General features: G+C 37.9%; 1 protein-coding gene across 6 annotated transcripts in view; it reads right to left on the reverse strand.

Annotated features, from left to right (window-relative positions):
- Positions 1–25,045, reverse strand: part of UVRAG (UV radiation resistance associated) — a 298,705-nt gene that overhangs the window by 55,593 nt on the left and 218,067 nt on the right. For 5 of the 6 annotated variants that reach the window (XR_011541145.1, XR_011541146.1, XM_008515930.2 and 2 more), the window contains one exon: positions 21,855–21,933. Coding sequence is in view for 4 of the 6 variants with exons in the window: in XM_008515930.2 (XP_008514152.2) it covers positions 21,855–21,933 (79 nt within the window). In the remaining 2 variants the exon portion in view is untranslated. Of the gene's footprint in view, positions 1–13,066; positions 14,652–21,854; positions 21,934–25,045 lie in introns of those variants that run through there. The other variant, XM_070624089.1, reaches the window with a different exon arrangement.

The following is a 25,045-nucleotide window of genomic DNA, read 5'->3' on the forward strand; positions in this document are numbered from 1 at the left end:
GGCCAATCTTCCTCACACACACACATATACAAAAAGAAGGACAACAAAAAAAAGTAGGAACACAACAGGGTGCACAGTATGAAACCATGTATGTAATATTTTACCTATTCAACTTATACATGTATATTCGCACAGATGTTTGGAAAGATGTTCACAAAAATATCACAATGGTTATCTCTGAGTAGAAGAACCCCACTGGCTTTAATTTTTTTCCTTAATGCTTTTCTGTATTTTAAAACAAATTGATACTGGGATTGGATCATTTATATGATAAAAAAGTTACTTCTATTTTGGAAAAAAAAAAGGAAGAAAAAATATCACCTTAATTTGAAACTAAAGGCTCACTGAGTCAACAAGGTGTCTGAATACCCTTCCTTCCTTATTCATGGTACTCTCACTGATACAACTCAAGGCAACTTCCCCCCCTTCTTTGGCCACTGACAGACGAGTGGTGTAGGTCCACGCCCAGACACGGAAACTGGGCTGCTGAAGTGGAGTGTGCTGAACTTAACCACTAGGCCACCAGGGCTGGCCCTTACTTATTCTTAACTTGCATTCAGCTTATAATCTACTTCCACACATCTTCACCTCATTTCACATTTATGGAATATGGGATTTCTTTATCACAAACATTACACTGAACTTTGCATTTTATTTATTTAGCGAACACTTAGCACTTACTCTGTTCCAGGTACTATTCTAAGTGCTTTACAAATATTATTTAATCCTCATAACAACTCAAAGAGATAAAAACTACACCTATAATTATAGGTATTACTTTTATTATCCCCATTTTACAGAGGAGCACACTGAGGCACAGAGAGATTAAGTAACTTACCAGTCATACAGCTAAAGTGACAGAACTGGCATTTGAACCCCTGCAGTCCAGACCCACAGCACCTGCTCTTCAACACTTAGCTATGCTGCATTTATTTCAGTTCATTTCCTTCTAGGGTTTTGGCTTTTCACTTGATAAGTTTACGTTAATTAGGCTACTACCTTTATCCTCCCTGAAAACCCAAGTCTGCACTTTAAAATGCTTTTTCTCTAATCGGTACCAAAATTTACATATAAAAATTTTTTCAAGTTCATTTCCTTAAATAGCTTAAATCTAAGCTATACTGATCCCTTTGATGCCAACTAAAATCATACCAAATTCCCTTTTCATATATATTATTTTTCATAATTCATTTTATGAGGCTTAACCATAAAAAATAGTTAGAATTTATATTCTACCTTCTCTGAACCAAGCACTGTGTATTTCATTTCAGTTGAGGTGCATTCTTTGAATATTTTTCTCTTAGCAAAAAACATCACTCATGGTGATGGTTTGGAAAAGGCTATCACTAGTGAATAAGCAATTTATTTCTTTAATCGAAGAAAATAATTTGCCAGTTTAAACTACTAAAATATGCAAAGTAAAAGGCCAAAGTGAATCTTTTAAAACAACTAGGATAAAGGAAGAGATAGAAGTTATCAAAGATGCTAAACTAAGTAGCGTACTAAATTTATCCTTAGTTCTTACATAGCCACAGATAAAAGGCAAGCCAGCAAATATGGTGCCCTAAACTTAAGAGCCGGATGATCAGGGTCTGAATTTCTTTGCTCACCCTTCAGAGGCTCAGTTTATCTAAATGTAAAATGGGGATAACCATACTAACACTTTTAGGGCTTTTGCAAAGGGAAAAAAGGTAATATATGTGAAACACTCCTGTGCCCTAAAACAAGCTGTATAAATGTAAGACAATTGTTTTATTTTTCATTTGGAAAGATTTTTTTGGCACTGGATTTCTAGTTTTACTTTACAGTGGAAAAAATGTCCAACTTAAGGTAAAATTATTTTATTTTGTCAATTTATCACTCTCAGCATTTGAAGAGTACAGTGAGCGCAGCCAATATCATTAAAAATGTCTAGTCCACTGGTTAACAGCTGCTATGGTTCTTAAAAAAATTAATATAAGAACACAACCAATTACTTGCAACCACAAAAAGGTAGAATGTTATCCCCTTAAATACAGAATGGAACTTTCTGGAAACAACTATATACATAATTTTTCTACCTCAATTAAAGCCTTCATTTAAATACACATATGTAAAGATGCACTTAAATATATATTTAAAGGCACACACACATTTACATAGAAACAAGTTCATTAACTATCAGTCTTAAGGAGGAAAGAACAATCTCCTGGCTAACTCATTCACCATTCATTCTTTCAATAACTATGTATTGAACATGTGAAACATGCCCCAGGAGCTCACACAGACTACTTTTAGGTCCGAGTATAACAATGGGTAACCACATGTTGCCGGGCCGATCTGTGTTAACCAAAAACACCTTTCCTATGTCACTAATCAAGTAACCTGCTCCCGCCAGGCTGGTCCTGATACGCCTTAAGCAGCCCTTGCTCTGCATGCACTTAGCTCCCTCTCCTCTCTCACCAGCCAGATACCTCCATCCTTGAATTTCCACCTCAGCACCCTATCTTTCTCCTGAAGCACTCCCTCGCCACATCAGCTTAACAGGAGTAACAAGAACAACATGAGGAACACAAACAGCAGCTACCGTTTACTGAGTCCTCTTTCTGTGGCTACAAACTCGGCATTCATTGTTTCTAGTCCCCACAACAATCCTCTGACGAGTATCCAATCTCGATAGAGACAAGGGAAGAGAGGTGCAGCAAGATTTTATTACACGCTCAGGGTCAGCCCAACAGTCAGTGGGATGCACAGCCAGGACTGTGGGGCTCTGAACCACCACAGGGCTCCCCCTGCTGCGAGCCAGAGTCGCACTTTGAACAGAACTTCTCCTTTGACAGTGATCACTGCGTGCCTTGTATTGTTGGCTAACTATTTACATACTGTGCATATTTTTATCCATCCCCCAAATATAAGCACCTTGAGGGTAAAGTCAGCCTCTCATAGGCCTCACACAACTCAGTCAGATATCTGTGGACTGAGATATATACACATGCAAGAAAATGATCCTTCTACTCCTAAAGAGAAAAAAAAAAATCACACAAAAGAATAATTATGAGTTATCATCATCTTTCAAAGCGAGGATTTGACTGAAAATTTGCTTTGATCACAGTAACATAAGGCTTAAGGTTGAAATGATTTAATGAAAACACTGTAGGACCCACAGAAAAGCTGAAGAGACAGGATTTCTGTCACTATGAGCTGCTTTAATGTCTACCTTCCTGTATCTCTTATATCTGAATATGTCTACAGAGTGGAAACATATTAACATATGCATATGTAAAACACATTATGAGTGCTAACTAATATGTAACTGAAACTTTATTTTTAAGAAAAACCTGGAAGAACAAATGTCCAAGACTAGAAGAATGTTGAAGTAAATTATAATATATGCACGCAAATGAAATATTACATATTAAAAATACTGATTAAGGAGTCAGATTGGTGGTGTAGTGGTTAAGTTCACACACTCCGCTTCAGTGGCCTGGGGTTCACAGGTTCAGATCCTGGGCACGGACCTACACACTGCTCATCAAGCCAAGCTGTGGAGGTGTCCCACATACAAAATAGAAGATCAGCACAGATGTTAGCTCAGCAATAATCTTTCTCACCAAGAAAAAAAAACTAACAGTTTTTAATGGTTAGTAAAATGCTTGTGTTTGAGGGGAAAAAAGATATACAGCAGTGTATATAATATTATCTGAACTAGGTAAGAAAAAGACAAAAGTTTGGAAGAACCAGAAGGTGCATGTGAATGGTGAGACTGTGGACTATTTCAAACATTCTGTTCTTCTATTTTCTTTTGTGCTTCAAAAAATTTCTATAATTGGCATATGGTATTTTTGAATTTAGAAAATATTCTGTAAAGAAAAGAGATATAGAGTGGTACTAGCATAAGAAGAGACCCATAGATTAATGGATAAGAATTTAGAGCTCAGAAACAAATTCTCGCATTTATAGTTAGTTAATTTTCAACAAGAGTACCAAGACAATTCAATGGGTAAAGAGTAGCCTTTTCAACAAAGTTTTCTGGGACAAACAGTTATCTACATGTAAAAGAATGAAGTTGGATCCCTTCCTTACACTATGCAAAAAAAATTAATTTAAAATGGATCACAGACCTAAACGTACAATTAAAACTACACAGAAAAAGTCCTAAAAGTACTTGGGCTAAGCTTTCTTAGATATGACACCAAAAGCACAAGCAAGAAAAGAAAAAATAGATAAAACTGGACTTAAAACTAAAAAACTTTGTGCTTCAGTGGACACTATCAAGAAAGTGAAAAAGGCAACCTGCAGAAATGGAGAAAATATCTGCAAATCACAGACCTGAGAAGGGACTTGTGTGTAAGTTGCATAAAGATCTCTTACAATGCAATAAATAAAGACAAATAACCCAATTTAAAAATGGGCAATGGTCTGACCAGACATTTCTCCAAAGAACATACACAAACATCCAATAAGCAGATGAAAAGATGCCCAACATCATCAGCCATCAGGGAAATTCATACTAAAACCATGATGAGATACCACTTTACATCCAGTAGGATGGTTATAATCAAAATGACAGAAAATAACAAGTGTTGGTGAGGACGTAGGGACACTGGAGCTCACATATTGCTGGTGGGAATATAAAATGGTGCAGCTGCTTTAGAAAACAGTCTGGCAATTCCTCAAAATGTTAAACACAGTTCCCACATGGCTCAGCCATTCCACTCCCAGGTATATAAGCAAGAGTCATGAAAACATATGTCCCCACAAAAACTTGTACATGAATGCTCATAGCAGCATTATTCATAATAGCCAAAAAGTGTAAATATGCCAGATTTCTGTAGCCTGATGAATGGATGAGTAGAATGTGGTATATCCACATACGTCTTCAAATTGACAAAACGATTTGGCAATAAAAAGGAACGACCGATACATGCTACAACACAGACGAGCCTTGCACCTACGGTAAATGGAAGAAGTGGGTCACAGAGACTACATATTTTATGATTTCATTTATATGACATGCCCAAAATAGGCAAATCTAAAGAAACAGAAAGCAGAATGGTGGCTGCCTAAGAATGGGGGTTTTGCAGGAATGGAGAGTGACTGCTAATGGGTACACGGCTTCTTTAGGGGGCAATGAGCATATTCTAAAATTGACTGTGGTGATAGCTATGCAACTCAGTGAGTAACTAAAAACCACTGAATTGCACATTTTAAATGGTGGGTTGTATGGTATGTAAATGATATCTCCGTAAAGCTTTTTTTTTTAAGATATAGGCATAAGACTTTCAAAAAATCATTTCTACTACATTACTGGCAAATTTTGTAGGCAGCAGGGGGAAAAAAGACATTTTTAATTAAATGTATTAAACCATATTTGGAATTTGTATTCTTAATTCCAAGGAGAATTAAGAAAATAAAAATGCATTTTCTCCCCATGTGTCATACAGACTGGACTATATGTTGAAGAAATAGGCATGAATTTAAGCTGCTGGGTAGAAGCTGGCATTGATCCCCTCTAAATAGTGTGCACTGCGGGCCCACGAGTCGTCAAGTTTTAGAGAAAGACCATGGCCTTGGCAGAATAGAGGTTTCCAACTGTTTTTGGAAGGAGAAGCTACTTTTACTTTCTATGAAGTCTTAAAATAACTTGAGGGGAAAGAGGTAAGAGAGCAAAAGGAAGAGAGGTGAGAAAGTCCTCACATTCTAATCCTGGTTCTTCTACTTAACTCAGGGTCTCCTCTGTAAAAGACAGATAACTGTCCGTGCCCTGTCGACCTCACACGATTATAAGAAGGCCCAAATTAAAAAAAAAAAAAAGAAAAGAAAAGAAAAGAAAGAAAGAAAAGATACAATGTTAGTGGGATATAGCCGGATTTGACCTCAGAAGATTTGGTCTTGGGTTCTGTTTGCCACTTAACAGCTTTGTCATCCTGGGGAAATTAGCATAACAGCAGCTCAATTCCTTATCTCTAAAGATAGACCTGGTCAACACCCTTCAGAGAACATGAAACGAGATACAGAAGTAAAAGTATACCAAAAGCCACTACACTCAACACAAACGTAAAATCATCACTAGTATTTGTAAACTATATCCTCAAAATATTACTCTGAAGTCCCTGGGCTTTCAAGAAAGGAGAGAAGAGCTCTGGCTTAAGAAAAGCCAAAAGCAGTCGGGAAGAATCCAGCGTTAGCTGCCGGTCTTAGGGCTTGTTCTGCACAGTATCGTCGGAATTCAAATTGGTAGGTCTCCAATAATGTTTCCACATTTGGGGAGCTGACACACGTCTTGGTTTATCAGACTATGAGCAATTGAGGTGCTTTATAGGAAATCTGGATGGTCACATTCTCTAGGACAGCAGTTCTCAAAAGCTTTTGGTCTCAAGTTCCTTTTACACTCTTAAAATTATTGAGGACCCCAAAGAGCTTTTGTTTATGGGGGCCATAATCATCAGTATCTACATATTAGAAGTCAAAATTAAGAAAACTTTGAAATGTGTATTAATTTATTTAAAAATAATAATAGAAATCAATTACTTAATATAAATAATATTTTTAGTGGAAAACAAGCATAAGTTTCCAAAAAGAAAATTTAGAGATGAGTGACATTGTTCTACAGTTTTGCAAGTCTCTTTTGCAATGTCTGCCTTAACAGGAGACAGCCGGATTCTCATATTCATCTGCATTCATTTTGCTACCATATGCTGTTTCCTAAGAAAATCCAGCCTCATACAGATATGTAGTTGGAAAAGAAAGGAGTATTTTAATAGCCTTTTCAGATAATTGTGGATATTCTCCTCTGATACTACTCCCAAATTCAACAAGTAGCAGTTTCTTAATGTTTAATAGCAATGTAGTCTCTGAAACCATATCAACATGCTTTTCACATTTGTTACATTAAAACCCATTGGGGTTTTTTTTGTACTTTGAACAGATCTTTACTTGTACATGATTTTAGAGCATCATACATTAGTCATTTGGAAAATACTAGCTCACTGAGTTATATAGATTTTAAATGTCGACACATTCATTATAAAATATTTAAAAATCACATTTGTTAAATATCACCACCAACCTCAGCAAAAACATCTTTAAGGAGTAGGAAGCTCTCAGTCTCATGGGGGCAAACATAAGTTTTCTGAAATACTAATTTTCATTCAAAACCTTAGATTTTATCATAAGTTTATTTCTTTCAAGAGAGAGGCTCACTTCATTCATTTTTGGAAAAATGTCTGCCAAATACCCGAGTCTGAATAGTTTGTCATTTGTCTGTCAAGTCATTCTTTCCAGGAAAGATGGTGCTCCATGAAGAAATCCGCTAGTGTAGTCAGCAACTCAACTGAACAACAAGTGCTGTTCCTCGAAACCACCACTACACTTCAGTACACAGCAGAGGGCTTTATGTATTTCCCCTTCCATCACATGGAATATTAAAAAGATATGTAGTCAGGGTCAAGATGTAATATAAGTAACAATTTTTACTCATCAAGGACATTCTTAAGTGGAACTGGCTGTTTTTTTTAAACTATGAGTTTGTTGAAAGCGTCTCCTTTTCCTCTCTTAGATCAACATGTTCACTTATGTTCTGTATCCTATTTCCTCTCCTCTTCTCAAAAACTTTACTCCTTCAAGCGTCCCTTCTTTCTCTTGTATTGACAATTTCTCCCTCTCTTTGATCTCTCTCATCAGCATATAAACATGCCCCGATATCTCCCATCTTAAAAAACAAAACGAACCATCAACTCCACATCTCCACAAAACAAAAAAATTAAAGAGCAAAAAACAAAAAAAACTTCCCTTAATCCCACAGTCCTTTTGAGTTATGAACCCATTTACTTATCTCATTTCACAAAAACACCTTAGAAGAGCCGTCCACAATCAATGTCGCTTCCTCACTGCCCATCCACTCAACACACCTGCTGCTCCACTGAAACCGCTCTTGCCAGTGACTTCCACGTTCCCACGTCCACTGCACACTTGAACTGACAGTAGGATCTGACAGGTGATTACTCCTCCCTTCCAGAAATTGACTTTTCTTAGTTTCCAAATCATTAAGTCTTTGCTGGTTTGTCCTCCTCCATCCAACTTCTAAAAGTGATTTCTGGGCTAAATCCCATTCCATGTTTCTGTATGTCTGCATCTGCCTCTCTTCTCAGCTCTGCATTCTCTCCTTCATTGATCTCACCTGGTTCCATGGATTTAAATATCTTTATATTGATGATTCCCAAATTTGTATCTCCAGTATTGACCTCCATTCACTGACTTGCAGACCCATACATCCTGTTGCCTATTTGATAACTCTACTTAGATTTCTAAAAGGCAATTAAAACTTAACATTTCCAAAGCAGAACTTTTGATTCTCCTACCCATCCTCTGGACCCTTCCTTAACTCAACAAATGATATGTTCATCCATTCAGTTGCTCATACATGAAATGACTAGGAGTCATTTTTGATTATTCCTTTTCCCTCACCTCCCAAATTCAATCCATTAGTTCATCTGTCATAATATGGTTTTATTATTTTTTATTAAGAAGCAATTGACACATAACATTATATTAGTTTCAGGTATACGACAATGATTTGATATATGTATGTATTGCAAAATGATCACCACAATAAAAGTCTACTTAACATCCATCACCACACAGTTACAAATTTTTTTTTCTTGTGATGAGAACTTTTAAGATCTACTGTCTTAGCAACTTTAAATATACAATACAGTATTATTAACTATAGTCATCATAGTGTACATTACATCCCCAGGACTTATCTATTTTATAACTGGAACTTTGTGCCTTTTGACTACCTTTACTCATCTTGCCCACCGCTCTATACTCCACCTCTGGTAACCACCAAATATGTTCTCTGTATCTGAATTCGGTTTTTGTTTTAAGATTTAACACATAAGTGAGATAATATGGTATCTGTCTTTCTCTGTCTGACTTATTTCACTTAGCATAATGCCCTCAAGGTCCATCCATGTTGTTGCAAATGGCACTATTTCCTTTTTCACGGCTGAATAATATTCCATTGTATATACACCACATTTTCTTTACCCATTTATCCACTGATGGGGACACCTAAGTTGTTTCCATATCTTTGCCATTATAAACAATGATGTAGTGAATGTCAGGGTGCAGATCTCTGTTCAAGTTAGTGTTTTCGTTTCCTCCAGATAAAATAGTCAGAAGCAGAAGTGCTGGATCATACAGCAGTCCTACATTAATTTTCTGAGGAACTTCTATACTGGTTTCCATGGTGGCTGCACCAATTTACACTGCCACCAACAGGGCATTAGGGTTTCCTTTTCTCACATCCTTGCCAACACTTGCTATTTCTTCTCTTTTTGATAACAGCCATTCTAACAGTTGTGAGGGGATGTCTCACTGGTTTCAATTTGCATGTCCCTGACGATAAGTGATGTTGAACGTTCACAATGTATTTTAAATCTGTCACTTCTCTCCATCTATATCCCTACTATCCTAGTCCAAACTAACGTCAACTCTCATCTGGTCTTTTGAAATGACCTTTTAAGTGGTAACTTTGCTTCTACTTCTAGTTCCCTATAATCCGTTAGAGCAGCTAGAGAGATCTTCAAAAAAACAAATCAAATCAAGTCACTTTCCTGCTTAAATTATTCAATGGCTTTCCTTCATATTTAGAACAAAATTCAAACCCTTTACTATATCTCTAAGGCCTTATATGATATGCTGCCTGGCTACCTCTACCCTTTATTACTATGCTCTTCTACCAGATTAGCCTTCTACCTGTTACTTGAATACAACAAGCTCTTTCCTACCCAGGGCCTTTGCACTAGTAGCTGTTCCCATGGCCTTAGGAAACTTACTGTTTCCAAGCTCTTTGCATGGCTGGTTCCTTGTCATCTCCATGTCTTAGCTCAATATCACTTCCTCAATAAGGCCTATTTGACAACTTTATCTAAAGTAGGTACCTCTCCAGTTACTTCCTATTATATCACCTAATTAATTTCTATCATAGCACTTATCACAATCTAAAATTATTTTGTTTATTGTCTGTCTCTTCCCATCAGATGGTAAGCTTAATGAGGTAGGGACTTTTCTTGTTTTCAAACAGTTTTACTGCAATAGAACTTACATACCAACAATTCATCCAATTAAAGTGTATAATTCAATGGGTTTTAGTACATTAAATTATTTTTTTAATTTTTGTAAAAATATACATAACATAAAATTTGTCATTTTAACCATTTTTTTTTTAAGATTTTATTTTTTCCTTTTTCTCCCCAAAGCCCCCCAATACATAGTTGTGTATTCTTCGTTGTGGGTTCTTCTAGTTGTGGCATGTGGGACGCTGCCTCAGCGTGGTCTGATGAGCAGTGCCATGTCCGCGCCCAGGATTCGAACTGACGAAACACTGGGCCGCCTGCAGCGGAACGCGCGAACTTAACCACTCGGCCACAGGGCCAGCCCCGTCATTTTAACCATTTTTAAGTGTATAAATTCAGTGGCATGAATTACATTCACAATATTATGCAAGTATTACCACTATCTATTTCCAAAATTATTTTAACATCCCAAACAGAAACTGTACGTGTTAAAGTAATAACTCCCCCCAGCCCCTGGGAACCTCTAATTTACCTTCTGTCTCTATGAATTTGCCTAATCCAGATAGTTCACATGAGTGGAATCATACGACATTTGTCCTTTTGTGTCTAACTTATTTATGAGTCAGGGAACGTGTGTGTCTTATTCCCTACTCTATCTGTTGGAACCTAACTCTCTCTTTCTCTACAGCACACAGTAGATGCTCAACAAATATTTGCTGAATAAACTAATTCGTCAATTTTAAGCAAGTCACAACTTTTCTGGATCTCAGTTTCTTAGCTGTGTGATGGCCTATATCACCATTTATTCATTTATTAAATATCTTTTGAGAATTTACAGTGTTTCAGGCATTGTACTTACTAATGGAAATAGCTTAACATGCAAAATAGTCATTGTCTTTGGTCTTAAGGAACTATTCAGTTCCTCTTCTATCTGGGAATCATCTTCTTTGATTCTGTGCACTTTTAGGATGGAAATATATAGAACAATGAAGTATATGCAAGTAAAGGAATCTCTGCCAAGCCCATCAGATTATGTGACACCACACTGGAGTGACGGATGTCAAAAGCCATACTATCTTCAAATTCATTTAACATTAACTGCCCTTTTCACTTTTCAGTGTGATACTGAGGGTCACATGGATATATATGTATGTACCTTAAAACTATAAAGCTCTTCATAAATATAAGACAAAAATTATTGTAATTTTTGATTCTTTTTTTATGCTCTGGGAACTAAAGGCAAACTACTGTGCTATACAAGAATTCTAATAAACTTACTGACAATTATAGGAGGATCTGGTTTTTAAAATCAATGTTAATTACACTGTACCTGAATTTTGCCAGGCACATTCCTATAATGTTACATGCTGACCAACCGAAGGCGGCTATTTCCAGACAAAGAGGCTGACACTTGAAAAATATTAGTCAATGGTGCTAAAAACAAAGCATTTTGCTTTATTCCCTTTTAATACCCAATCCAGCCTACACAGACACACACCTTCAGACAGCAGTGACAGGAAGAGGACAAGCAGGCCTTACCAATCCTCTCAGCTCTTCAAACAACACTTGAGGATTTCTACTTAAAGGCCTGTCTTTCTAAGCCTGTGCTTTCAAAACTTGGGCTGGACTGATCCCAAATACTGAAGTAACAAATATTACTAAATTCTGTCATTTCCTCTACCAAAAAAGTGATTTTACTACTACTTCTGGTTGTGATGAAAGGTCCTATTGACTATTCAAGTCCTCAACCAAGTTATGGATGCAGTATTAAATGACTTCACTCCTTTTTTCTCTGGCACTTTAACACATGCCAATGCTTTCATCCACCTCCACTAACATGGCTTATAAATTACTGAGGTGGGGCCATTTTAACAGTATGATTTGTTCACATCTCTAGAGATGGGGTATAAAGGAAACTGGCTGAGAAGACAGACTCCCCTTTGACAACATGTATTGGTATATATGTATATAAAAACAAACCTTCAAAAGCTGGAAATATCTTATTGATATAATACTTGGTTACAAGCCATCATAATTAATGGTTCTTTGATTTGCTATAAATTCAGATGTAATAAAGTGATGGTAGTAAGGCCAAAGACAAAATGAGACAGTTCCCTAAAACAGTAAGAGATGGTACAGAGTTAAAGCAAAAAAAGGTTAAAGGTCATAAATTTGCTAAAAGTTTTCTTCCAAATGCTCAGAAGAAGTTTCCTGAATGAACCACGAAATCTAAGAAATTCTGTTTATAAGAAGTTTATTGTCCTCTCCTTTTAAAACTACCATGGCAGTGATGAAAAAACACCACAGAGCAAGATAGTTGCTCCATATGGATTTAGAGAGGTTAACCTATTCATCTTAAATACATGCACAAAACTAATTTCTCAATTTTCAAAAAGAGTATAAAGTTGCAGAGGATATAAAATTACTAGAAGTAATCCATTTTTTAAACAGACGAATAAAACCAGTTCAGCATACACGTGGCCTTGGTTCACTTAAGAATAAGGTCGAGGCTAATTAGGAAGTGCTCCAGAGTAAGAACTGAACAGGTGCCAGAGCCAAGAGTCTAACGTGAAGGGCTGTCTTTCCCAAATTTTCTACTGCACACTGTCAGCCTCCACCTTTGTCTTGCTTTCAAAGCAGGCTGGGCTATTCTGGGAACCTCTTTATACCATCTTTTGGCATTGCTAGTGGGCTTTGAGAAGAAAGAACTAAGAGTGTGTGTGTGTGTTTGAAGCTGGGATTTATGAGGAAATCCAGGCATTTCGGACCTAGCCTTAACGAGGAGTTAGTTTTACCTGGAAGCTTCCAACAGACTTGTGACCTTAGGGCCTATGTGCTTAAAGCAAGAAATACAAAATATGGTTGGTGTCAAGGTGACAGCATAGGCGGACTCTGAACTCACCTCAACCCACAAACACAACCAAGTTACAGCTATTCTTGGAAAAATAACCCCTGAGAGAGAACTGAAAACTGGATAAAAAGGACCCCCGCAACAAGGGACAGACCTGACTGAGGTGGAAGAGGCAGAAATTCCTTTCTGGAGAGAAAAAAGCCACTGTTGAGAGCGGTGAAGCATCACAGCCAACCGGGAGCAATCCTAAGGTACGCAGCCTTCCCTGGAGGAGTAGGGGACCTGAGTTGGGGACTGTTACTGCTATAAGCATCCTTCAGACTCTGCACAACTGAGATGAATGTCACAATATCTGGCTTTACTGGCTATTAACTACAGTGGGGAATATCCCTAGAAAAGCTATCAGGCACAAGTAGAAAAAAGCCAGCTGTTAAAGAGCCCATGCACAAATTTACCCATTTTGGAAAGCAATGTAAAATCACCAGAAAGAAGGGTACACCGTCCTTTAGTGAAAAGAGACTCACTTGATAGGCTCTGGGTGCATTCTGGTGAGAGGTGAGACCTCTAGGGACTGAGACATTGGCAGCAGCCATTACTGTGACCTAGTAAAGGTGTGCTGACACAGACGCTAGCAGATGTCATTGGAGTTCTTCCCCAGGCCTGTTAGCCCAGGGTCTGCCCACCCACTAGAGCACCAATTTAATCCAGCTCAGCCAGGGCAGGAAGCCCACCCTAGGGACTGGCAACACCCAATAGCAAGCCCTTGGGCAACTTTTTAGCCTGCATAGACTAGGTGCCTGGATCCACTGTAGGCAGGCGAGTGGGTCCATGTCTGCAGGGCATGGTGTGTGGGTGGAGTGTGTGGGGTGTTGGTGGAGTGTGTGTGGGGACCTCTGCAGTGGGGTCACTGGGTATCCTCCAGGGGGTCAGGATGTAAGCAGGGGCCAGGACTGTATTGACAGTGTGTGTGGACCTGTGGGCCATGGGGCTTGTCAGCAGCAGAAGACCTGTACTTCTCAAACAGTCACTTAGGGGATCAGCCCCACCTTTCAAAGCATGAAACAATTAGGTGCTCCTGTGCCTGGGGCCAGCCCCACTCAGATGCAATCCTGAGAGTGCTGACAACAGCCTTGCAGGCCAGAGGCCTACAGTAATTGTAAGCCCTGAGCCTAGCAACCAGCCATGCTGGGGGCCTACTCATTTAACAGAAAAACTGCAACAGGAATGTGCTATTAGACCTTGCAGCCAACTATGCTGGGGCTCCCCAAACCCAATAAAGCGACTGAAGGGTCCATAGCAGCCAGATGCAGCTGAGCATTACAACCAGCCAGCAAGGGGGACAGCCCAGATTCCCTGGGCGCCTGCAGCAAGAGCAACCCCACCAAACAGGAGGACACACACAGCCCACACAGGGGACACCCCTGGAACATTTGGAACTGGTGATGAGAGGGAAGCACATTGCTGGGCTGCAAAAGGTGTCCATTAAATAAGGACACTTCTCCAAGATCAGGAGACACAGCTGACCTACATAATAAATAGATTTAAGCACAGAAAAAGAGGCAGAACCAGGAGGCAAAGGCATACGTTTCAAGTATGGGAACAGGACAAAACTCTAGAAAAAGAACTACATGAAACAGAAATAAACAATCTACCTGACAAAGAGTTCAAAGAAAAAGTCATAAGGATGCTCACATCTTGGGAGGAGAATGGATGAACTCAGTGAGGATGTCAACAAAGAACTGGAAAATACAAAAAAGACCCAATCAGAAATGAAGAATACGATACTGGAAATGAAATATCCACTAGAGGGACTCACTTAGCAGAGTAGATGATAACAGAAGAATGGATGAGTGAGCTGGACAAAAGACCAGAGGAGATCACCCAAGCTGAACAGATAAAAGAAAAAAGAATTAAAAAGAATGAGAACAGTCTAAGGGAACTCTGGGACGACATCAAGCACACTAACACTTGTATTACAGGTGTCCCAGAAGGAGAAGAGAGAGACAATAGGGCAGAGAATCTATTCGAAGAAATAATAGCTGAAAACTTTCCTAATGTAAGGCAGGACAACAGGCATCCAAGTAAGGAAGCACAAAGAGCATCAAACAAGACAAACCCAAAGAGGCCCACAGCAAGACACATTATAACTCAAATGTCCAAAATTAAAGATGAAGAGAGAATCCTAAAAGCTGCAAGAAAAAGGCAACAAGTGACATACAAAGGAAACCCCATAAGGCTATCAGCTGACTTCTCAGCAGAAACCTTACTGGCCGGAAGCGAGTGGCACAATATATTTAAAGTGCTGAAAGGAAAACACCTACAGCCAAGAATACTCTACCAGGCAAGGTTATCATTCAGAATGGAAGGAGAGATAAAGAATTTCCCAGACAAGCAAAAATTTAAGGAGTTTATCACCAAGAAGCCAGTTTTACAAGAAATGCTAAAGGAACTTATTTACTTATTGTTTTAATAAAGATTTTATTTTTCCTTTTTCCCCCAAAGCCCCCTGGTACATAGTTGTGTATTTTTAGTTGTGGGTCTTTCTAGCTGTGGCATGTGGGATGCTGCCTCAGCATGGCTCAATGAGTGGTGCCATGTCCAAGCCTCGGATTTGAACCAGCAAAACCCTGGGCCACTGAAGCAGAGTGCACGAACTTAACTACTTGGCCACAGGGCAGGCTCCCTAAAGGGGCTTATTTAAGTGGGAAAAAGAAGACCACAAATAGGAATAAGAAAATTTTCAAAAAAAAAAAAAAAGGGGGCAATAAAATCACTGGTAAAGGCAAAAATACAGTAAAGGCAGCAGATCAATCACCTATGAAGATAATAGGGAGGTCAAAAGACAAAAGTACTAAAATTACCTGTTTCAATGATAAGAGGGTAATGGATACACACACACAAAATAAGAGGTTAGATATGATATCAAAAACATAAAATGTGGGAGGAGGGGAGCAAAAGAGTAAAGCTTTTAGAAAGAGGTCAAACTAAAGAGACCATCAACTCAATATAGATTGCTATTTAGTTAGGTTATTATATATGAACATGATGGTAATCACAAATGAGAAACCTATAATAAATATACAAATAATTAAGAGAAAGGAACCCAAACATAACACTAAAGAAAGCCATCAAACCACAAGGGAAGAGAGGAAGAGAAGAAGAAAGGAACAGAGAAGAACTACTAAAACATCCAGAAAAAAAGTAACAAAATGGCAATAAGTACATATTTATCAACAGCTACTTTAAATGTCAATGGACTAAATGCTCCAATCAAAAGGCACAGGGTGGCCTATTGGACAAAAAACCAAGACCCAGATATATGCTGTATACAAGAGACACACTTCAGACCTAAAGACACTCACAAACTGAAAGTGAAGGGATGGAAAAAGATACTCCATGCAAATGGCAAATAAAAGAAAGCTCGGGTAGCAATACTTATATCAGACAAAATAGACTTTAAAACAAAAACTGTCACAAGAGACAAAGAAGGGCACTACATAATGATAAAGGGAACAATCCAACAAGAGGATATAACACTTGTAAACATCTATGCACCCAACTAGGAGCACCTAAATATACAGTAACACAATGATGGTAGGGGACTTGAACACTCCCCTTACCAATGGATAGATCATCCAAACAGAAGATCAATAAGCAAACACTGGCCTTAAAGGACATATTAGACCAGATGAACTTAGTAGATAAATACAGAACATTCCATCCAAAAACCAGAGAATACACATTCTTTTCAAATGCACACAGAACATTCTCCAGGATTGATCACACATTAAGCCACAAAACAAGTCTCAATAAATTTAAGAAGACTGAAATAACACCAAACATCTTTTCTGACTATGAAGGTATGAAACTAGAAATCAACTACAGGAAGAAAATCAGAAAAGTCACAAATATGTGGAGATTAAACACAATGTTACCGAACAACGACTGGGTCAATGAAGAAACCAAAAGAGAAATAAAAAAATACCTAGAGACAAATGAAAATGAAAATATGACATGCCAAAATCTATGGGATATAGCAAAAGTGGTTCTAAGAGGAAAGTTTATCGCAAAACAGGCCTACCTCAACAAAGAAGAAAAACCTCAAACAATGTAACAGTGCACCTAAAGAAACTGGAAAAAGAAGAAAAAACAAAGTCCAAAATCAGCAGAAGGAAGGAAATAATGAAAATTGAGCAGAAATGAATGAAACAGAGACTAAAAAATGGCAGGAAAAAATCAGTGAAACCAAGAGCTGGTTCTTTGAAAAGATAAACAAAATTGACAAACCTTTAGTTAGACTCGCCAAGAAAAAAAGAGACAAGCCTCAAATAAATAAAATCACAAATGAAAGAGGAGAAATTACAACGGACACATCAGAAATACAAAAGCTTCTAAGAGAATACTACAAAAAGCTAGACACCAACAAATTGGATAATCTAGAAGAAATGGATAAATTCTTAGAATCATACAACCTTCCAAAACTGAATCAAGAAGAAACAGACAATTTGAATAGACCAATCACCAGTAAGGAGATCAAAACAGTAATCAAAAACGTCCCAAAAAATAAAAGTCCAGGACCAGATGGCTTCCCTGGTGAATTCTACCAAACATTCAAAGACTTAACATCTATCCTTCTCAAACTCTTCCAAAAAATTGAAAAGGAGGCAAAGCTTCCTAACTCATTCTACAAAGCCAACATTATCCTGATACTAAAACCAGACAAGGACAACACAAAAAAAGAAAATTACAGACCAATGTCACTGATGAATATTGATGCAAAAATCTTCAACAAAATACTAGCAAATGGAATACAACAATACATTAAAAAGATCATACACCATGATCAAGTGGGATTTATTCCAGGGATGCAGGGATGGTTCAACATCCACAAATCAATCGTGATAAACTACATTAACAAAATGAAGAATAAACATCACATGATCATCTCAGTAGACGCAAAGAAAGTATTTAACAAGATATAGCAACAATTTATGATAAAAACTCTGAATAAAATGGTTATAGAAGGAAAGTACCTCAACATAATAAAGGCCATATACAACAAACCCACAGCTAATATCATTCTCAAGAGAGAAAAATTGAAAGCTATCCCTCCAAAAACAGGAACCAGGCAAGGATGCCCACTTTCACCACTCTTATTTAACATAGTATTGGAAGTCCTAGCCAGAGCAATCAGGCAAGAAAAAGAAAGAAAAGGGATCCAAATTGGAAGGAAGAAGTGAAACTGTCAGTATTTGCAAATGACATGATTCTATACATAGAAAACCCTATAGAATCCACTAAAAAACTTTCAGAAATAATAAATGAATATGGTTAATTTGCAGGATACAAAATCAACATACAAAAATAAGTTGCATTTCTACATACTAATGACAAAGTAGCAGAAAGAGAAATTAAGAATACAATCCCACTTACAATTGCAATAAAAACTTAACCAAAGAGGTAAAAGATCTGTACACTGAAAACTATAAAACATTGCTGAAAGAAATTGAAGAAGACACAAAGAAATGGAAAGATATTCTGTGCTCTTGGATTGGAAGAATTAACATAGTTAAAATGTCCATACTTCTTAACGCAATCAACAGATTCAATGCAATCCTTATCAAAGTTCCAACAACATTTTTCACAGAAACAGAACAAAGAATCCTAAAATTTATATGGAACAAGAAAAGACCCCAAATAGCTAAAGGAATCCCAAGCAAAAGAAGAAAGTTGGAGGTATCACACTCCCTGATTTCAAAATATACTACAAAGCAAGTGTAACCAAAACAGCATGATACTGGCACAAAAACAGACACACACATCAATGGAACAGAATTGAGAGGCCAGAAATAAATCCACACATCTATGGGCAGCTAATTTTCAACAAGGGGGCCAAGAGCATACGATGGAGAAAGGAAAGTCTCTTCAATAAATGGTGCTGGGAAAAACTGGACAGGCACATGCAAAAGAATGAGAGTAGACCATTATCTTACACCATACACAAAAATCAACTCAAAATGGATTAAAGACTTGAATGTAATACCTGGAACCATTAAACTTCTAGAAGAAAACATAGGCAGTATGCTCTTTGACATCCGTCTTGGCAGCATTATTTTCAAGTACCATGTCTGACCGGGCAAGGGAAACAATAGAAAAAATAAACAAACGGGACTACATCAAACTCAAAAACTTCTGCACAGGGAAAGAAACCATCCACAAAATGAAAAGACAGCCTAAAAATTGGGACAAGGTATTTGCAAACCATGTATCTGGTAAGGGGTTAATATCCAAAATATACAAAGAACTCATACATCTCAATAACAAAAAAGCTAACAGCCCAATTAAAAAAATGGGCAAAAGATTTGAACAAACATTTCTCCAAAGAAGATATATGGATGGCCAACAGGCTCATGAAAAGATGTTCAACATCATTAACCATCAGGGAAATGCAAATCAAAACTCCAATGAGATATCACCTCACTCCCATCAGAATGGCGTTAATTAACAAGACAGGAAATAATAAGTGTGGGAGAGGATGTGGACAGAAGGGAAGTGCTGGTAGGAGTGCAAACTGGTACAGCCATTATGGAAAACACTACGGAGATTCCTCAAAAAATTAAGAATAGATCTACCATATGATCCAGCTATTCCACTGCTGGGTACTTATCCAAAGAACATGAAATACAAATGCATAAAGACACATGCATCCCTATGTTCATTGCAGCATTATTCACAATAGCCAAGACTTGGAAGCAACCTAGGTGCCCATCAAGGGACGAACGGATAGAGAAGATGTGGTGTATATGGATAACGGAATACTACTCAGCCATAAGAAACAATGAAATCTGGCCACTTGCGACAACATGGATAGACCTTGAGGGTATTAAGCTAAGTGAAACAAGTCAGAGGGAGAAAGTCAAATACCGTATGATCTCACTCATAAGTAGAAGATACAAATGACGACAAACACACACATAGAGACAGAGATTGGATTTGTGGTTACCAGAGGGGAAGAGCAGACGGAAGAGGGAGAAGGGCAAAAGGGGTGAACAGGCACATGTGTGTAGTGATGGACTGTAATTAGTCTTTGGATGGTGAACATGATAGCAATCTACACAGAAACCGAAATGTATAATGATGTACACCTGAAATTTACATAATGTTATAAACCAATCTTACCAAAATTTTGAAAAAAGAACAAAAGAAAAAATAATTACTTTCAACTTGTTATATTTTAGAGTCACATACCAAAATACTTAACAATTATGGCCATAATTTCATAACTGCTGAGGCTTGGTAATGGATACATGAGCGTTATTATTCTTCTTTCTATTTTGTATGTGATTGAAATGTTCCACAATAAAAAAATTTTTAAGAAAAAAAAAGAAATAGCAAATAGGGCAAGGAGAGAAGAATTTCTGAACTCAGACCAGAACTCAGTTCCACTAAATGAAGCCCACCTTACTGATGTCCTGCCTCCCAGGTTTGGCGCCCCAGTGTCCACGTGCTCTTTTCCACCCTGGCTGACTTCACTGGAGGTGCTCTCTAATCTACTTAGACCTCTTCTCCCTTAACGCACTCTTAGTCTGGCCACTTCTTGACCAGGTCTGTCTAAGCACTGTTTTTCCATGGTAGGACAACTGTGATCAGTGGTGTGAGCTAGACAGCCTTGAAATCAAACTCCTATTTCTTAGACTAAGATACTTCTCTGCAAAAAATGGAGGAAGGGAAAGCATCAGTTGTGGGATGAATGGCACATGGAAAGATGAGTCATGGGCTGGAGACTGTGAGCAAGGGTGCTTGCCTGGAGTAAAGCACGTAAGTGGAGCGGCAGTAGCCCTTGAAAGCAATGTGACTGAGAGGGCAATGAGCGTGAGGTTATAGATCAAATGATTAATTGAGGACTGCAAACCAGAAATTTGATCTAATATCAGAAAAAGACAAGAATCTCCATAAAAACCAAATTAAAAAACATTAAACTGAGGCTGGATAAGGGGAAAAAGGGCAAAGATGACACGATATGGAGGAATAGTTCTAGATCTATCAGGAATGAATAAGGGAATTGTTCAGTGAATTTGAGATTCATATGGATAGAGGCAACTTGGGCTCATAAAAACAAAAGCATCACAAATCTTATTGCTTCTATAAAAAGAGAAGGTCTGAGGATACGGCTAATAATGTCTTTAAGTAACAGCCAAACTGTGGATACCGATCCAGGTGATATTCTAATTGGAAGGAAGTCCAAATAAAAACAAAGCATTGAAGCTGATCTTCCTTTACAACTGGAACATTCACAGAATGTCTACCTCTCGGAGTAGAGGCAAGTGTGCTAAAGAAATACTGCATATTTCTTTCAGGAAAATGCAACCCAAGCATCTGTCAGCTTTCTACGGCGTGAAGAAAGATGTTATTTAAGTGAGATACTAACTGGTGTGATGTTGAGAGAGCCACAAAAATCCAAGATGGATTGGAAGGACCATGTGCTTGGCCTTTTCTTTTGGGCCCTCGATAATAAGGTGAGGAGACCATTGAGGATTTGCCAAAGGCACCAAACTTGACACCATAAGAATTCCCAACGCAAAATGGGTCTCTAGAAGCAGTCTAAGAGAAGAATGCTATTACCAGTCAACGCTATTACCAGTCAAGGCTGCAGAGACAAGCAGTTATGAAGCCCACACATTCAAGTACAGTCTACCAGCAACTAACAACTCAGTGAACGGCTTCTCAGCTCAGCAGGAGGATTCCAATTTGTACCCATTGCTTCTCTGTAGTATTTATAATGGCATAGAGTAAGACTGCGGCCAAAAAAGAACTCTGCATTATCTCTGTAACTGGTTAAATAAAAGAGCCAAGTGTAGTACTTATTTCCAAAGAAAGAGGGTTAGCCATCCAAGGAAGCAAGGACGTGGGAAGTAGGAGGGGCGTGAAGAGGAGTTACTCACCTGTGCTATATTTTTGTTCAGAAGATAGACACCGTAATCAAATTGCAACTTCTCCCCTCCTTTTGGGTATAATGGAAACCTAAACAAGATAAAATAGGATCAGAAGTTTTCCAAAACTTGAGTTAATCTCCAGGTTGTTGACAAAGGTGGACGTTTCTCGGATACAGCAAAAACATCTGAAGACTTGGACTAAATCATTTAATTATAGTCATTGCCACCTATTATCGTAATATCTTCATAACATTAGTCAAATCAGAACAATGGCTGCTTTGTTTCAAAGGAAAAATTGAATAGGTCATGCAACAAGGGACTAATACATAAGAAAATGACCCACCAATCCCAAGGAGGTGAGGCCACTATGTTTCATATTTACATATCATAAACTTACCCCCGGAAGATTAAGATCCTAGAAATTTTTTCCTCTAATACCTTGGACCTAACATCTCAACTTCTACTAAATGAGAGAGGAAGATTTCAGAAGGAAAAAAAAACCCAGACTTGAATGCAATATATATAAGATTTTTGTTTCTTTTAAGGTGGCCAGTCAAATCAACAGCACCAAATGAGTGAAAATTCATAAAACATTCATTCCCATCCTCAGGGGTGGCTATTTGGATGTTACTTCTACAAGGCAATGTACTCATGCCATAGAGCTCTCAGCAGACTTTCCACTTTAACCTGACTAACTGAAGTAACAAAGGCATGAGATCCGTGGATCTTTATAAAGATGATGAGTTATTTTAGGGAGGAAGTTTCTCTCACTATTTCCCTTTTCCTACTCCTGCAAATGAAGAAAAAAGGTTAGAGTATACCTATATTCTAGTCATATTTTCCTGATTCTCAAGACCAAGCATACATTTTTATCCTCTGAAACAGATTTCTCTACAAGCAGATCACTCACAACTTAGCTGAGATCAAGAAGAAAACTTCACTTTTCTTAGTTTTGCAATTTACAATTACTCTCAAGAATAAAATAATCTTACTGAAATGAACGGTAGGTGACAATTACTGGATATTCTTAATTTCAACTGCCTGAGGAAAAGATACATCCCATAAAGCTTGGGGAATATTGTTTTCTAGAGAAAATAAAAGAAAGGAAATAGAATTTAAAAGCTTTATCTTGAATTCTGAACAGCTGCCGATTACATACTGTCCAAAAGGTAAATCTGTTGTGCTGTAAAACTGCAGGCACTGGGGAGTGAACAAGGGCGTGAGTTGTCTTTATTCTCTACTAATGGAAGAGCAAATGCTTCACAGGCGCATCTAGAAGATACAGCTTTGCATTTAATTGAAGCAGTAAAAAATAAACTAGGACATGTGGTTTGGTCCTAAATTGAGATGCATTAAAATGACAGCAAAGCACATTCAGGCTAAGTAAAGTGCAACACCAGGCTTTTACGGGTGTCTGGGAATCATTTAAATTTGTATGGGGTAGCTCACAAAGACACTACCTAATTGCAAAGATATAACAACATGGGTGCATTTGGAAGGAATCTACTAGAGTTCTAAGGCTCTGTACTGTGTAGTTGTTATTCTATAAACCATCACATATAGACCAACTGCACAGCTCTCCAAATCTACACACATCTCTACTTTCAAGTTATAAATATAGAAACTGTTTTAAATGTTGGAAGAGTAAATAGAAATAAGCATACATTGAAAATCAAGCCTCTAAATTCCAGAAAAATGGATCTCACAACACTGACTTTATTACTTCATTGGGACTTCTTTATGGAAAGAGTCGCAAATCTGAAGAGTGAGTAGAGTGAAAGGTTCAAACAGGGTAATTTTAAGACAGATCAAATATTAGGACAGAGTTTCACATTTCAGACTGCTTTCAAATTCTTAAGGGGTTACTTCAAGTGTAACAGTATAATGGCTTATAACCAGTACATATTCATCTTACTTTGAAAAAGTACATGGATTTACAGATTAAGCAATCTAGAAAAACGAAATCCATTTTAAAGGGTAAAACCTATTACTATCAGGACATAAGATACAAATCAGAGGCATCTTAATTCAATATGGAGAGAGACTCACATAAGCAGACGGTAGAAGGTTTAGATAAGAATGTGGTCATTCAAGCACTACCAGAAAAGTGTCCTTAGCAACACAAATAGGATTCACGAAAGGGGGTATTATATTAAATGACTGGGGGAGGAACTACACCTTTCCCACTATCACAGTCTAACAGAAAGGCAATTAAAATGACCAATATTAAATTCTTTTTCAAATTAAATTCTATTTCCAAATTATTTGAAAAATTCACTGACTTTACATGGCAAAAGTTAATTAATTAGCAGTAAATAGATTATGTGTGAAGATTATTTGGAGCTCTTTAGTACACAGTAATTTCAGTATGAGTAAAGAATTACGGGGCCAGCCCGGTGGCATAATGGTTAAGCTCCTGAGCTCTGCTTCGGTGGCCCGGGGTTCATGGGGTTGGGATCCTGGGCGTGGACCTACACACTGCTCATCAAGTCACGCTGTGGCAGCTTGCCAAATATAAAATAGAGGAAGATTGGCACAGATGTTAGCTCAGGGCCAATCTTCCTCACACACACACACACAAGAATTATGACATGAATATCAAAAAACTAACGTGATCGCAGGCTGTATGAACAGAAATAGAGCAGACAATCAGGGAAAGTGCTGCTACCAAGTACTTTGTACTGGGTCAGACTCTACTGAGAGGTCTACGTTCAGTTCTGGGACTCAATGCTTTGGTACAAGTATACAGACAAATAATTGGAAACTTTCTTATAGGTTATGTTTCTTATAGGTTTTGTAAAATCTCATTTGACTATAAAAAGCATGCAGTGAAGAAGAGTGGTCCAGTGTTTTCCTTATTTAAAAGAAACTGACTGACTTAGTGGAAGAGACATGACCTCAGTACTAGGTCTTCAATAACAAATTCAGTGTCCTCTCTGTTGCCTCTGAGTCCTTCCGAGAAGAAGCACCAGGCTGACCAGAAGAATGGGAGCCACCGTTTTGACAGAAATGGTTGAAGGGACCAGCAGTGTTGAGCCTGGAGGACAGAGGTCTCAGGTCAGCAAATGAAGGGCTTTCAGAGAGATAAACAGTGGGTTTTGTTCTCACAGCTTCAAGCAGGGAGAACCAAAGCTAACAGTAAACTTACAGGAAAATTGCTTTCACCACAGAATTAGACAAAATCCAAAAGAGCTTGGGTA

Source organism: Equus przewalskii, chromosome 6, assembly GCF_037783145.1.
Source record: "Equus przewalskii isolate Varuska chromosome 6, EquPr2, whole genome shotgun sequence".
Taxonomy (NCBI): domain Eukaryota; kingdom Metazoa; phylum Chordata; class Mammalia; order Perissodactyla; family Equidae; genus Equus; species Equus przewalskii.